Below are 15,398 nucleotides of genomic sequence, written 5' to 3'. Positions count from 1 at the left end.
AGAGGGGGTGGGGTGTCAGGGTTACAGATGGTTATGAGCCACCAGGAGAGTTCTGGGACTCGAACCCAGGCCCTCTGCAAAAGCAGTCAGTGTTCTTAACCTCTGAGCTATTTCTCCAGCCCTAGAGATCACCGCGTCCAACCCCACTTAAGGATTATACAAAGTATATGTATATTGAAAATATCACATGGTATCCTGCAATAGATATGTTTTATGTATGTTAAAAATAAATTTACTTTAAAAATTATATTGATTTCTGCCTTAATGTTCTTGTGGACAGGGTCTATGCCAAATACACCCCACAGTCTATAACATGGTATGCTGACTAACAATATAGGTCCTTTACAAATATTAAATTACTGATGTAAATGCAAGTGTATTAAGAACCACAAGTAAACTACAAATGCAAGTAAAATTATCGAGTGGGCAGCTGCTGCCCCTAGTATTTTCATAGATTCACATCTTTTTTTTTTTTTCCTCCCTTAGTTTCACTTCTGAGAAAAGAGCTTTTTCATCTTGGTTTGTATTCTTCAGGCTCAATGAATGATTACCCCTGGCTCTAAGTGCACCAAAGAAGCTTACAGCGCTATTGATGACAAACTCGGTCCTGATTTGTGTTACAGGCTTAAGTGAAGTTATTCATTTAGGCATTTCCGCCATGATACCATGGCAACACTGGCTCCCGGGAATGCAACTGAAAGGTGATACGGACCTAGAGTGTGTGAGGGGTAGTCTAGCTTTGTTACAGTGGTAGTTACCACCTTAAACAGGTGTGAGCTTACCTGAGGAATGACACGAAAGAATTAATAAAGGCGTCACCAAATCATGTAGGAAAGCGAAGGTCCCCTTCGTATTTAAAAAGCTGTTTCCAGTTTGTTCAGGCTAATACAATTCTCTACACAAAGGCTCCAGAGAGTGCTGAGAAGTAGGGCAGCTTCCTCAATGAGCAGCACTCCTTAGGGCTCTAACAAACCAGGTCACTCTAGAAAGGAGGAAACTGAAGGCCAGAGAATGGTTCCCCTACAGCGTCAAAGCGTTGGCTGCAGAGCCAAAGTCGGAAGCAAAGCAAAGGTCAAAGCGAGGAAGGGAACTCTGCCTAACAGGGTCCCAGGCTCTCCTTTTCCCATTCCCCCTGTTCAGGACACCCCTAAGTGCACCTCAGAAGTATGCATTTGAGGCGCCAGTAGGATGGTTCAGTGGGTAAAGGTACTTGCTGTCAAGCCCGTATGGCCTGCGTTCAAATCAGAGGCTTTGTATGATGGAACGAGAGAGCTGACTCCCACACATTTTCCTCTTATATCTATAAGCATGCTGAACAGTGTGCACACATACACATAAAATATAAAATTATTTAAAAAACATGCCCTTGAGCTTAAAAGGACTATACAGCCATTTTTCCATTAATTTTATGGCTGTGCCTCATATCCTTGCCTGGTGCCTGCAGAGGTCAGAAAGTGTTGGATTTCTTGGAACCAGAGTTACAGGGGCTGTAAAACAGCAGCCATAGGTGCTGAGACTGAACTCATGTTCTCTGGAGGGGCAGGATGTGTTCTTAACAGCTGAGCCATCTCTCCCGGTTCTCTATCTAACCTGTTATTTTGAAGCAGGGTCTCTCTCTAAGCCTGGACCTGGCTATAGTGACTGGTTCCAGAGATGCTGTCTCTACCTCCCCAACACTGGGATCACAGGCTCGCTCTGTGGCACTTGATTTCTCATTTGAGTGCTGGCTGGCTATCTGAACTCAGGTCCAGGTCATTAGGGTTTTTTTTGTCGCTGTGAAGAGACTCCATTGACCACGGCAACTCTTATAAACTCTTTATAAAAGATCACATTTAGCTGGGGCTGGCTCACAGGTTCAGAGGTTTAGTCTATTATCATCATGGCGGGAAACATGGTTTCACACAGGCAGGCACGGTGTTGGAGAAGGAGCAACTCAGAGTTCTACATCTTGAGTGGCAGGCAGCGGAAAGAGAGAGCAGCAACACTGGGCTTGGCTTGAGCATCTGAATCTTCAAAGTCCACCCCAGTGACACACATCCTCCAACAAGGCCACGCCTACTCCAAGGCCACATCTCCTAATGGTGACATTCCCTGTGAGACCATGGGGGCCGTTTTATTCCAACCACCACACATAATTTGATGGCAAGTTCTCTACCAGTGGGCACATCTCCCCAGCCCCTTAAAATATGTTTAATGCTGATAACATACCAGCACTTATCTGAGTATATGACTAGCAATGAAATCCATTTTAGGACAGAATAGCAATCATAACGTTTTACTGTTTTCACGAGGGCCTTAAGCAGTAATTCTAGATCTGGACATGCAGAAATTACTGTGAATATCGCCAGAAACTGTCTTGTTATTTTATGGTCATAGCTTGTATTTGGTTAAAAAAAAAATCTTAATTATAGAAAGGCTTAAGGGTATTCCAAGTATTTTTGTCCATTTTATTCACCAAAATTGGCTTCAAACAACCTAGGCCTGCTTCCAAGACTTGAATTCTCTGTCATCAGGAGAGGACTTGCCAACCCTGTGGCCATTCAACCAGGCTGGGAAAGGAACACTGCAGGAGGGAGTTTCAAAAGCTTTTGTGAAGCTGCAGCATTCTTGGTCAGGTTCTTGGGTTCCGTAGGCGCCCGCTTTAAAAGAGATAATATTGACACGCTCTTCAAGGACATCAGTCACAGTGCGCTCAAGAAACATTCTAGATTTGTGCAAAGAGGAACCGAACTATGCTATTTATTTTATTTTATTCAGATAGGAACTCACCACATGGCACTGGCTTTCCTGGAACTTGCTACATAGAACACGCTGGCCTCAAAGTCACAGAGACCTCACTGCCTTCAGAGTGCTGGGACTAAAGGTGTGTGCCGTTATGCCTGACTCCGACTATGCCTTTCAAATTGGGAGTTAATGAGTAACTACTGTGTATATCATAAAGTGAAGCAGGAACACAGAAATGTTCCCTTCTTTTCTGTCAGAGTGGAGTGCAGCCAGTCCATCCTGGTCTACATAGTGAGTTCCAAGGCAGCCTGGCCTATCAGAGAGACTCGGTCTTGCAAACAAACCACTGAGCTCAGAAAGTCCACTGAGGTCATGAGACAGCTGCATTCTGGTGGTTTTGATGCAGTCAGTCTAGAAAGGCCTGCACTTACTAAGCTCTGCTGTCCGGATCTGTGTGACCACCCTTCCACCTCACACTAACCGCCCCCCCCCCCCCCGCACCAGCCCAAAGCACAAGACTTTCATCTGGTCACGTCCCACATAACAATGTTTTAGCCAATGAAATACTGCATATATCACAGAGGCCCATAAGACTATAACGGTCTCCGTGGTTTCAGCACTTGCATTCAAGCACAAAGATAGGAGTTCAGATCCTCAGAACCCATGGGAATGCTGGGAAAGTACGGTGGTCGGCCTGTAATTCCACCTTCAGAGGGGACAGACAGGGTTCTTTAAGCAAGACTAGCAATATCAGTAAGCTCTGGGTTTGAGAGAGACCCATCTGTTAAATAAGATGGAAGACTGATTGATGATGATCCCAGACATCAACCTAGGGTCTCCACATGCAGGACCATCCCTGTGAATGTATACCCACACATGCATGTCCATGTGAATGTGCAACCACACATGCATGTCCATGTGAGTGTGCACCCACGCATGTGTGTCCACATACCTGCAAATATGCGTGCGCGCGCGCACACACACACACACACACACACACACACACACACACACACACACACCATATACAGATGAGAATGGGAAAATGCTGTAACAATTAAAATAATTCCTACTGAATAAAAAAACAATTGCTGTGACATCACAGTGTTCTAACATGGTATCATAGTGTGCTATCCGTTTATGGTGATGTTGGTACAAAGAAGCTAATTATATGGCTACTGTATAAAGGGACAACAATCCTATTATAAGGTGCACACTATTTGATAACGAAACCAACTTTTAAAAATAATCACTGTTATGCTTTTAATTTCCTCCAAATTTACTCTCTCATTAAAAAAATGATTACTGTCAGTATGGCAGGGTATCAGGAACATAGCACATGCGCATTTCTGTGTAGACAATGCAAAGTTGAAAGCCGTCGAGGACGCATCAGGGTTATAGAACAGATACTTGTATGCTACTGGAAGACTTTAAACCTTCTGAATTCCGACAATACTTCCTATGTATTACATCTTCCTCCACCCCCTCCCCCTAGTGTGTCCCTTAGCGATGACCAATGCAACTATAGTTTACGAGGCGCTGAGAAATATCAGGCCTGGGCCAAGTGCACTTAGGATCCCCGTTTAAACTTCAAAGCGAGTTGATACAAGACAGGTGGCGAAATTGAGAGGCAGCTGCTCAGTACTTTGCCAGGAACGGTGCGGAATTAGGCTTCTCAATGTCTCCAGTTTAAGACCCCAACACTCCTGACAGGGACAGGCTGTGATAAAGACACTCTTACCCTCACTTGGGCTGACAAACTACTGCAGCAAAGGACCCAACATCAAGAGAGCCATGAGGAGACCTTGTCTCAGAAAAAACGGGCAGTTTTCAGATCGCTATGCAGGAGACCACGGAGAGCCCTGATGAGTAGGGTTGTCCTTTGACCCAGACAACTTAGTTATGCAGGACTCTGAACATTAACCTTGAACCAAGAGTGGACTTGGGAGAGCACCACTGGGGTCCTCCCCCCCTGCCCTGCCCCAGTCATAGCAAATCTCCTTTTGTTGGTTTTCACTAATAACTGACTTATTGATAAGGGCTGGCTGAGCCTGGCTTGTTAGCTCTACCAATCAACAGGTTCTGTCCATAACTAAAGTAGCAAACCATTGTCCTCACTGCCCCCCTCCTTGAAAGAAATTTTTATACAACCCATGGTATACAAGTATATAAAATAAACTTACAAATGAGACAGTTAGTGACAATAAGTTATAAAGGAAAGTATTTTCAAAACAATTTTGTTACAGTTATAATGTGCTATTTCTTTTTTTTTTTTCTTTTTCTTTTTTCTTCTTCTTTCTTCTTTTTTTTTTTTTTTTTTTTTTTTTTTTTTTTGAGACAAGGTCTCTCTATGTAGCCTTGGCTGTCCTGGATTCACTTTGTAGACCAGGCTGGAGTTCTTAATGATGATATGCTTCCTTATTTTAATATAAAGGAATAAATTTTTGTTGACTATTTGATACAAACACTACAAGACAAAGAGCATCTTTCAGAATCGATAGGCACTTTGGTTGGCTAATCATCGATGCTGAAAATGCTACTTGGCATAAATTCGGCAGAAGTATGTTTGGGAGCATTTCAGACATTGTTGGAAATGCTGTATTACTCTCAAGCCAAATTTTGCTTAACAATTTAAAAAAATATATTAAATAAAATATTAAAATAAAAATATGTGCATTACACGTAGTGCCCTTAGAGGACAGAAGAGCGTGTCAGATCCCCATGAAACTGGATGTAAACCCACTTGATGGCTGTAAACCACTAGGTGAGTACTGGAAATCAAACACCAGCCCTCTGGAAGAGCAATCAGTGCCTTGACACCTGGGCCGTCTCTCCAGCTGCTTGATAATTTTTTTTTTTTTTTTTAAGTAAAACTCAAGTCAGCAACCCAAACAGGAATTTTTAAAAAATCAAACATGCTAACATTATAATCCAAAGATACATTGATATGATGCATGCCATGGAATGATGATAGAAAAAAATATTTTAAAAGTCTCTTTTTTTTTTTTCATAATTGAACCACTGAGTTTTTGTAAGAGCAGAGAAGTTTGGATGTGTAGTGAAAACACCACGCTTCATAACAGATAGTAGGCTGGGCTCCGAGCTGGTGGCTCAGGTGGTGGATGTTGGCATATGTGGTGAGAAAGCATGCACACCAAGTAAGCATGCTCTGTGCTCAGAACCAGGGTGGCACAGAAACCCACAATGCAACACGGTGAGGAACACATCGGCTTCTTCACGCGTTTGATTTTGAATTAACTGTGGCCATTCCTTTCAGAAACCTGTGACTGTTGCCAATTTTTTCTTGACTCCCACATTCAGGAATATGTTCCATATGTGCACTGCGCCCCACAGTTTAAAAAGCCAGGCTCCAGAAGACAGGAAGACCCAAATCCCAACCCTCGTTCCCTGGAGCCTGAGTTCCTAAGTGCTTTTTGCACTGCCTGGATAAAGCAGAGATTTCTTGCGATATTAACCCAGCCTTAGAGCGGGTGTGGTTCATTATAGATGGTTTCAGACACTTTCAAATCAGAACATGTGTATCTATGATTTCAATGTCTACACCACTGATGGTCGAAATCTAGCATACCTTTGGCACTTTTTAATATGCTATAATGTTTAATTCCTACCCCAAAGTTTATACTAGCAACTGAACTGGGGCTGTCAAATATGACTTAGAGATGAACACAACACAACACACACACACACACACACACACACACACACACACACACACTGCACATACATATGGAGAGGAGGGTAATAGATAATTGTAAAAGTAACTTTTATTTGCTTGTTTCAATTGTTACTGCCTCCTTCCGCTAACCTAGGCCTAGTCCTGGAAGCTTCTAGCCTCCATACAGGCTAACCCAGGCCTAGAATGTTTTCAGCCTCTGAGACTTACTGTTTAATAAGCTCGCCCTTACTTGTTCTTTCTGAGCTCATAGCTGGCTGGTTCAACTCAGCTATTCTGGCTCAAACACCTCTCCCTGTTAACATTCAATCTGGCTTTTTCCCTCAGCCTCTGAATTACTCTGCTTGGCCTCAAACTAACTCCAGCAGTCTGCTCTAATCTTGTGGCTCCTTCTCATTCTCTGCATCTAGATTGTTCTATCTTACCTCTCTTTGTAAAACTCTCCCAGTAAAACTGCCTCTCTTCTTCTTCTTCTTCTTCTTCTTCTTCTTCTTCTTCTTCTTCTTCTTCTTCTTCTTCTTCTTCTTCTTTTCTCTCTCTCTCTCTCTCTCTCTCTCTCTCTCTCTCTCTCTCTCTCTCAAGTAGCTTCCCTTTCCTCTCTCTTCTCGTGAGTTTGGTATATCATATTCTGTCAAATCTTCTCAATTAGACATCACTTCAAACAGGGGTGCTTCCTTCTACAAACTAACTTTACTTTCATTGTTTGGGATTAAAGGCAAGTACTAGCCAGGCGGTAGTGGCGCACGCCTTTAATCCCAGCACTTGGGAGGCAGAGGCAGGTGGATCGCTGTGAGTTCGAGGCTAGCCTGGTCTACAAAAGTGAGTCCAGAACAGTCAAGGCTACACAGAGAAACCCTGCCTTGAAAAACAAACAAACAAACAAAAAGGCAAGTACCACTCCGTCTGGATCTAAGCTTTTCTTTACCGGATACTTGCTCTATACCAGGCTGACCTGAACTCAGATCTGCTTGTCTCTGTCTTCTGCATTAAAGGCATGTTTGTATTCCAGCTGGATCACACAGACCTAGAAGGTGTTAGGATGTGATTTCTTTCCAGAGCAGCCATGTTCTCAATTAAAATTTCTCTGCACATAGTAGGTTCTTGTACTGAGTGCAAGCTTTCAAAGTTCCAAATCAACACTAGAGAAATCAAGTTATGCTCAGTTTAGGACTGCCTTTCTTCTTTTGTTTCTAATTCAAGACTACTTCCTCACTTTTTACTTTGACTGCCAAGTACACTCAATGTGCCACACCCAAACATTATCATATATAGCTTTAAAAATCTTAACAGAGCTGGCGAGGTAGCCCCGAATGTAAAGCCCGCTGTCAAGCCTCATGATGTGAGTTTGGCTCCCAGGACCCAAGTCTGTCTCTCTGTCTCTGTCTCTCTGTCTCTCTGTCTCTGTCTCTCTCTGTCTCTGTCTCTCTGTCTCTGTCTCTCTGTCTCTGTCTCTCTGTCTCTGTCTCTCTCTGTCTCTGTCTCTCTCTATCTCTCTCTCTCTCTCACACACACACACACACACACACACACTCCTCTTTCAGAAGACCCAGGTTTAATTCCTAGCATTCCTGTAGTAGCTCCCAACCATCTGTAACTCCATTTCCAGGCAATCTGATGTCCTCTTTTAGCCTCTGAAAGCACCAGGCAGATACATGGCACATACACAGATACACGCAAACATTCATACATAAATAAAAATCAGTATTTAAAAATTTTCAAATTTGAGTAAAAAAATTAGTAAGTTACAGTGAAAGTTATCTATAAGACTTTATTAAACCTTAAAATTTTTGTTACATTGAAAATATAATGTGGATGGGTTTTGTTGTGGAGGGGGGAATTGGAGGGGGGGGGCGGGGAAGAGATGAGCATGGAGGCTAGAGGCATCAGATCCCACGATGGCTGGAGTGACAGGCAGTTTGAGCTGCCTGGAGTAGGGTGCTAGAAATCAACTCCTGGGGTCCTCTGGAAGAGCGGTATGTAACTTTATTTATTGAGGCATCTCTCCAGCCCCAGGGTACGTTGCCTGTTAACGTCAGGTATGCAATTTGGTGACAAGAGAGTCAATAGCCTCAATGTCTAGCACAATGACTGAAGAAGGCGGAGCTGCTGGGCAAGCAAGCGTGCCTAAGAATAGCCGACAGAAAGTCTGATTCAGACAAGGAAAATGTGGCGCTTCCCCTGACACAGTCAAGATGAATGTCAGGAATACCCTTGCCAGATTTCTTAATTAGGGAGTCACACGTCTCAGCCTCCCTAACACATGGGCAAATCATTATTAAAAGAGACCACTTGTAAGGACCCCTAAGAAATTTAGTGAGGCAACAAATGTAATGAGTTTATAATCCTTAGCCATCTAGGGTAAAGATGCCCAAGAGAGTCTGGTGGGCACCACGTGGGTTGATATATGACAGCAATTTACAGCAGCACTTGGTACAAGCCAAACCTTCAATAAATAACGAATAATTATTATGGCAGCAACAGCTTAATTCCACCAACCGACCACGCATCACCAGAAAGGAAAAGTTTGTACCCAGTGATAGGTAGGAAGGTTGTAAGTGAAGGAAAATTTGAGTTGATCTCAAGAGATAAGAGAAAAAAAAAAAAACTGTATAAAGGAGCAGAGGTGAGAAGAGGCAGCCAGACGGAGAGAACTCAACCCCTTCTTCCTTCTGCAAACTCTCTCTCCCTCTCTCAGTTTTATAAGAATATTTTCATATTTCAATTTCCCTATTATTATTTCGGGTGCTGGGTATTAAATAGGCTGTTCAAGTAGCCCTCTGCTGAGCTAACATTATCCTAGTCTTTAGTTAATATTTTAGAGGTATTTATTTTTATTTTATGAGTATGAATGTCTTGTTTGCATGTGTGAAATTGTACTGTGCATGTGTCAGGTGTCTGCTGGAGGCCAGAAAAGGGCATCAGACCTTTTGGGACTGGAGTTATGGTTGTAAGGTACCATGTGGGTGCTGGAAACCAAACCTGGGTTCTCTCCGAGAGCAGCCAGTGCCCTTAACCAATGAGCCATCTCTCCAGCCTCCTTAATCAATGTTTTAAAATGGCTACTAATTATGACTACATATATTTATGGGGCATATATATATATATACATACACATACATATATACGTACATATAAAACATGGAATGAGTAAATCATGTTAATCAACATATTCAGCACCTAACTTACCTCTCATTTTTTTAGGATGAGACATTTGCTTTTTTCCTATTTTGAAATATACAATTATTTATGTCACTTTAGTTACCCTGCTACCCAACATATCTCACATTTATTCTTGCCAGCTATCTGAAATGCTGTCTTCTTTATTACAAACTACATTCATTTTGTGTGTGTGTGCGCGCACACATATGCACACACCAAGCACATGTGTGGAAGTCAGAGGACAACTCTTTCTACTATGTGGGAATTCAGGTCTTCAGCTGACCTTACACTCTGAGCTATCCTGTCAGGCCTGAAACTCTGTGGTCTGATCACTCCCCGCTCCTTCCCACTCCATACTCCGGCTAACTATCATTCTACTTCCACGGCATCATGCAGCATTTGTCATTCTGACTTGACTTATTTCACTTAGCATAATGTCTTCTTGGTTTACTCACGTGTCTATTCAAATCACAGGATTTCCTTCCGCTTTGAAGCCAAGTAGCATCACCAGACCACATTTCTTATTGTCTTTATCCCTTCATTCATTAATGGATAAAGGCTGATTCTATAGCTGAAGTGTTGTGAAAAAAGCACAGGGGTGCTACATGTTACCTCTTTATTACAGGGCTGTTAGTACAAAAGGCTCACAATGATGCACATGGTGACTAAGGGAGGTTGAGATGGTTGATGTGTGTCCAGAATTCGAAAGACCTTAAGACACTGGCAGAAGACTGTTTTAGAGTAGTTCATGGAGTGCCACTCTGTATGTGCATTCTGGAGCTAGGGGCCAGGGATAAATTACCATCCAGTGTTGAGATCTAGAGAGAGAGGATACTGGCTTGAATCTGAGCTGCTGTTGTATTAATCTTGCTTAGCTTCTCAGAGCTTCAATGCTCCTATTTGTAAAATGAAGATGCAACGATGCCAGTCTCATTCTCTGTGCAAATAAACTGAAGTGCCGAGCATCTTCCCTCTCGCATAGCGAGCATTCTTAACAATGCCGACTATTATTAGCTAGGAGGCTAGGCTTTGGGTCACGAGGTAGCTCTGCTTGTGGTGCCACCCTAATACTTTTCCATTAATGTTTATGGAGACATCTCGAAGCCCACAGAAGTCAGTATAAACATCTGGCAAGCTAAAATGATGCTATGTGACATTATCACACTAGTGACGCACAATGACATTTCCTCTTTAAGTAACTCTTATCTTGATACCAGGGCAAGAATCGAAGAGCTCCAAAGAAAAATGTCTAAAGGCAAAAAAAATGACTTTAGCAGGCTTAGAAAATACTACCTTGTAGGGAAAAACTAGTTAGCAAATTTTGAAACAGTTTCCAAAGACAGGAATAGGCAAACACGTTACCCACAGGGTAGATTCAGCAAGAGACCAAACTTTTTATGGTACCTTGTCCACTCAACGTGGCCGTGGCCATGGCCACGTTTGTGCCTTGCCCATCCTACCACTCTTTTGAGTTCCAGAAGGACAGATACCCAAGCACAGTTATCTTCCGGCCAACCTCCGTGATTGTACAAGTAGGTATTGCATTATTTGTTGAATTGGAGCAAATTTGTGAAATGTATTCCAAATGAAAGGGTCTATCAGAGTTGTGTGTGAGCTTCGGTGCGGTCAGGCTTATTGTTTTCTATGAAGGCATTTCCCTAACACCTAAGTTTTGAATGAACAAAACAAAACTTGCATCAACTCTATAGTGGAGTTTTCAATCAATTCAAAGCCTAGCCTTAATATCCAAGCATCCAGACACCTGGGACACGAAGATTTCAAGACTTGGCAGCTGCTCAGTAGACTTGAGTCATCCCTCTTTGTGTAACTGGAAGCAGACTTCCTTGGGTGAGTCTCGGACTGGGAGTTTCAAGAACCAGGCTCTCTAGCCCTGCTCTGACACTCAGTGCTCCAGTCATAGACAATGTCTATATCATGGTAAAAGGACTATCCACACTGAGTTAGGTTTTTTTAATTTTGTTTTTTTTTTTTTAAGAAATAAAGTATATATAAAGTCGATGAAGAGCAAAGGAAACAGGTGTTATTTAATAGTTCATCTTTTTCTTAGATCTAAGTTATTTGTTTAGTTATTTAGTTTTGTGGGTTTTGTTTGTTTGTTTGTTTGTTTGAGCCAGGGAGATCTCTCTCTCTCTCTCTCTCTCTCTCTCTCTCTCTCTCTCTATATATATATATATATATATATATATGTGTGTGTGTGTGTGTGTGTGTGTGTGTGTGTGTGTGTGTGTGTGTGTGTATTCCTGGCTGTCCTGAAACTTGCTATGTAGATGAGGCTGGCCTCGAACTCATGAAGAATCTCCCGCCTCTGCCTCCCAAGTGCTAGGATTGAAGGCGTGTACCACCATGCCCGATCATAGATCTGAATTGTTATTGTACAGTTAGGATTTTATTTGGGAGTAAGAAAAAAAAATTATGGGAGTTTTACTTCTGGTAGCCATTCCCCTTCATCATAACGAACAGGAAATATACCACGTCTCCACATTTGGTTAAGACCAGGTGTAGGATGAGGAACATTAGTGTAAGATGCTGGACACTGGACGGCAAAGAGCTGTCAGAAGGACAGAGAGACAGAGACCCAGGAGACAGTATGGCCGAAGCAACTAACACATGTTCTCCACAAGTTTCCATGTAAACTCAGTTGATAGGAGCTGGAGCGATGGTTCTCGGCCTTTCTGACGCCGTGGCCCTTTAATACAGCTCCTTATGTCGTGGTCGGCCCCAACCAGAAAAGCAATTCATTGCTATTTTACAACTGTAGTTTTGCTACTGTTATGAACTGTGATGTAAATACGTGTGTTTTCAGATGGTTTTAGGTGACCTCTGTGAGAGGAGGCATGACCCACAGGTTGAGAAATGCTGATCTAGAGTCTGCAGTCATGTATGAAACTCCTCAGGTGGAGCAAAGCTGAGATTCACAGAGAAAATGCCTAATTGATGAAACAATGGTAAGTCTGAGTCTTTACTATTAGACTGTACCGTTGATAGTAGTATCAATAAAACATTTCAGGCTCCCCAACAACTGAATACTATGAAATAAAACTGGGCTTATGTAGATACTGACTGCACCATTAGTTCATGTTTCAGTGGTGATAGAGCAAGTCAGCAAACAGTGAAAGGTTTTTTTCCCTTTCTTTTTAGAAAGAGGAACAGGGATAACAATCATTTAAAAAAAAAACCACACCTCTGTATTAGTAAACCAGCCTTCCAAGTAGCACAAGAAAGGAAAGACAGTGTAAATCCTTGTGATGGAATATTCGATTTTTTAGCCTCAAGACTTTATAGGTCAGGTAATGTGCAAATCCATTATGCACGTAAATGCTTTAAGAGGGCAGACACAGCAATATTTGAAGTGTTTTGTCTTAGTACATATCTCAGCCTTCCACAATACTGTTATTGGTGGTGGTGATGGTGACGGCGGCGGAGGGGTGTGTGTGTGTGTGTGTGTGTGTGTGTGTGTGTGTGTGTTGGGGCACACAGCCTTTGGGGGAATGATAAAGCGTATTTGTTTCCAACTATTCTCTTAGGTGGAAACAGTGAGGAGCAACGTAGAGAGCCATCCGCGAGCTCTGAATCAAATAAAATACACTTTACAGTGCAAGCGGCCAACAGATTACATCCAATAACCAAAGATGCCTGGATCTCCCTGGAGGCTCATTCAGAAATAGGACCGAGGCAAATGTTAGTTAGCATGGTTTCTTGACGTGGCTCCAAGATTTGATGAGTTTCCCCAGATCTCTTTTGGGAATTAGAAAACATCAACTATAATCCCCATCACCACCAGAAGGAGGGAGGAAGAGAGAGGGAGGAAGGGAGAGACAGAGACACACAGAAAGACAGGGGGTGGGGGCGTGGGGAGATACGGAGGGAGAGAGGTATCAATAAATATAAGGGCTGTCTCTATAGAAGTTCAGAAAGCCTTTCCCATAAGAACGCAGGGTAACAATCTGTCTGGGCGCGTCCAGCAGAGGTCACTTACTGAGCCGGGCCAACTTTGCCTTCTCTCTTGGCAAGCACTTTGGCGGGCTTGGCGTCCTCCACCTCTTGCTGGAGCTCGGTCATGTGGGCCGCGTCCCGGGCGCACCCCAGGGCTCGGCTCCCAACTCGGGGCTCCCAGCTCCCGGCCCTTTCGCGCCCCAGCGCTGCGCATCCAGGCGGCCGAGTTCCCGGGCCGCCAACCTGGACACGTTGGAGCCGGCGCAATGGGTCCGAGGCAGTCTGGAAGAGCCCAGAAGGAGGGAAGGGGAGGGTCGAAGTAAAGTGACAGCCCTTTTCCCCAACCCATGAGGCAGAGGCAGAACAAATGGAAACCTGTTGAACTCGTCTTTCTAGGAGAGGACGCTAATTGGCTAAGCAGGTGAAACATTTGCCTAACAAGACGCCTGCTGCCTGCTGCTCCGGGCACTCTCTCTTCCCTACCCAGGGGGTAATGGGGCGGGCGGGCGGGGGCCAGGGGGCGGGCAGTAGGCGGGAAGCGGAGGTGGGGTGGTGGTGGTAGACTGGGCAGCGAGCTGCGGTGCAGGAAGTGGACAGCACTGAGTGGTGCTGGCTTACACCAGTTCTCTGCGGGCCGGCCCACTTCGTCGCCTAAATTATCCATACAGGATGTTGCCTCACTTGGTACAGCCTCTCCGTGCTAACAATAGAGACCCCTCGGTTTGTGAGGTGGGGACAAAGGGAATAAGTATTCACTTGATTTACCACGGTCTTGTTCTTCAGTGGGTGAGAGCTGGGAGAGGCAGTGGAACAATCATGGAAACTTTCTTAGCAATCTTGGCAGGGTGTGGTTTGGCTGAATAATGTTCCATTACCCTGCATATATCTTCCATAGCAGATGTTGTGTTTGTATTTATCTACGGATGGATATTTGGGGGGGGGCGCCCCACCTTCTGCCATTCTGAATGACGCAGCAATGAATTGATATCCAAGCATATGTCCAAATCCCTGCTTCCATGCCTTTGCTGGGTCACGTGGTGCTCTGTGTTTAAAAGTCTGCAAAGCCAGGGTCAGGATGTTTTGAGAGTGACAGTAGGGTGAATTTTCAGGGTAACCTTCAAAGCTGAGTTAAAGAGCGCTAAAATACTCATTCTTCAGCATCCCGGATTAGGACTTCTGTAAGTGAGGCAGAGCTGGGGGAGGTTATAGAGGTGGGATGTGAATAAAGTATCAGAAGGCGTAAATAACCTGCATTATTTTACTTGCTGTTTTTTGTTTGTTTGTTTGTTTGTTTTGGGTTTTCTGTTTTGTTTTTGTTTTGTTTTGTTTTCCCAAGGTTTCTCTGTGTAACAAGCCCTGCTGTCTTGAACTCGACGGAGGTCCTGAACTCAATTTGTAGACCAGGCTGGCCTTCCACTTTTCGAGGTATGTCTGCTTCTGCCGCCCTAGTGCTAGAATTAAAGGCGTGCACCACCACGTCTTGCCTACTTGCTAAACGTTTAATTGTATCACCAGACGGCTAATTTGTTTTTTCTTCTAGTTGTTTTTTTAGTTTTATAAACTTTATTATAAAAATGGCAAATAATGTCACACAGAAAAATTAACCAGAACCAAAACTCTATACAATTCCGTGAACTTCTTTATAGTTGGAATTGGTATTCTGGCTGGGCGTAGTGGAGCATGCTTTTAGTCCCAGCACTGGTAAGGCAGAGGCAGGCGGATCTCTATGAGTTAGAGGCCAGCCTGGTCTACAAAGTGAGTCCAGGACAGCCAGGGCTACACAGAGAAACAGTGTTCGGAAAGTCACCCCCACCCCCCCACCCCCCAGAAAAAGAATTGGCCTCACATTCAATTTTATACTTTCAGT

At 43.6% G+C, this 15,398-nt stretch overlaps 1 protein-coding gene across 4 annotated transcripts in view; it reads right to left on the bottom strand.

The window, feature by feature from the left end:
* Gramd2b (GRAM domain containing 2B) overlaps positions 1 to 15,398 on the bottom strand; it is a 97,865-nt gene that overhangs the window by 50,881 nt on the left and 31,586 nt on the right. Inside the window, exon 1 of one of the 4 annotated variants that reach the window (XM_051163252.1) lies at positions 13,575 to 13,974. The exons of 2 other annotated variants lie outside the window; for them this stretch is intronic. In XM_051163252.1, the coding sequence (XP_051019209.1) occupies positions 13,575 to 13,657 (83 nt within the window). In that variant the 5' untranslated portion in view covers positions 13,658 to 13,974. Of the gene's footprint in view, positions 1 to 13,574; positions 13,975 to 15,398 lie in introns of those variants that run through there. One more of the 4 variants, XM_051163253.1, reaches the window with a different exon arrangement.

This window comes from Acomys russatus, chromosome 20 (genome assembly GCF_903995435.1).
Source record: "Acomys russatus chromosome 20, mAcoRus1.1, whole genome shotgun sequence".
Lineage (NCBI taxonomy): Eukaryota > Metazoa > Chordata > Mammalia > Rodentia > Muridae > Acomys > Acomys russatus.
The sequence above is the reverse complement of the archived record's forward strand: the minus strand, read 5'-3'. Positions and strand labels throughout refer to the sequence as shown.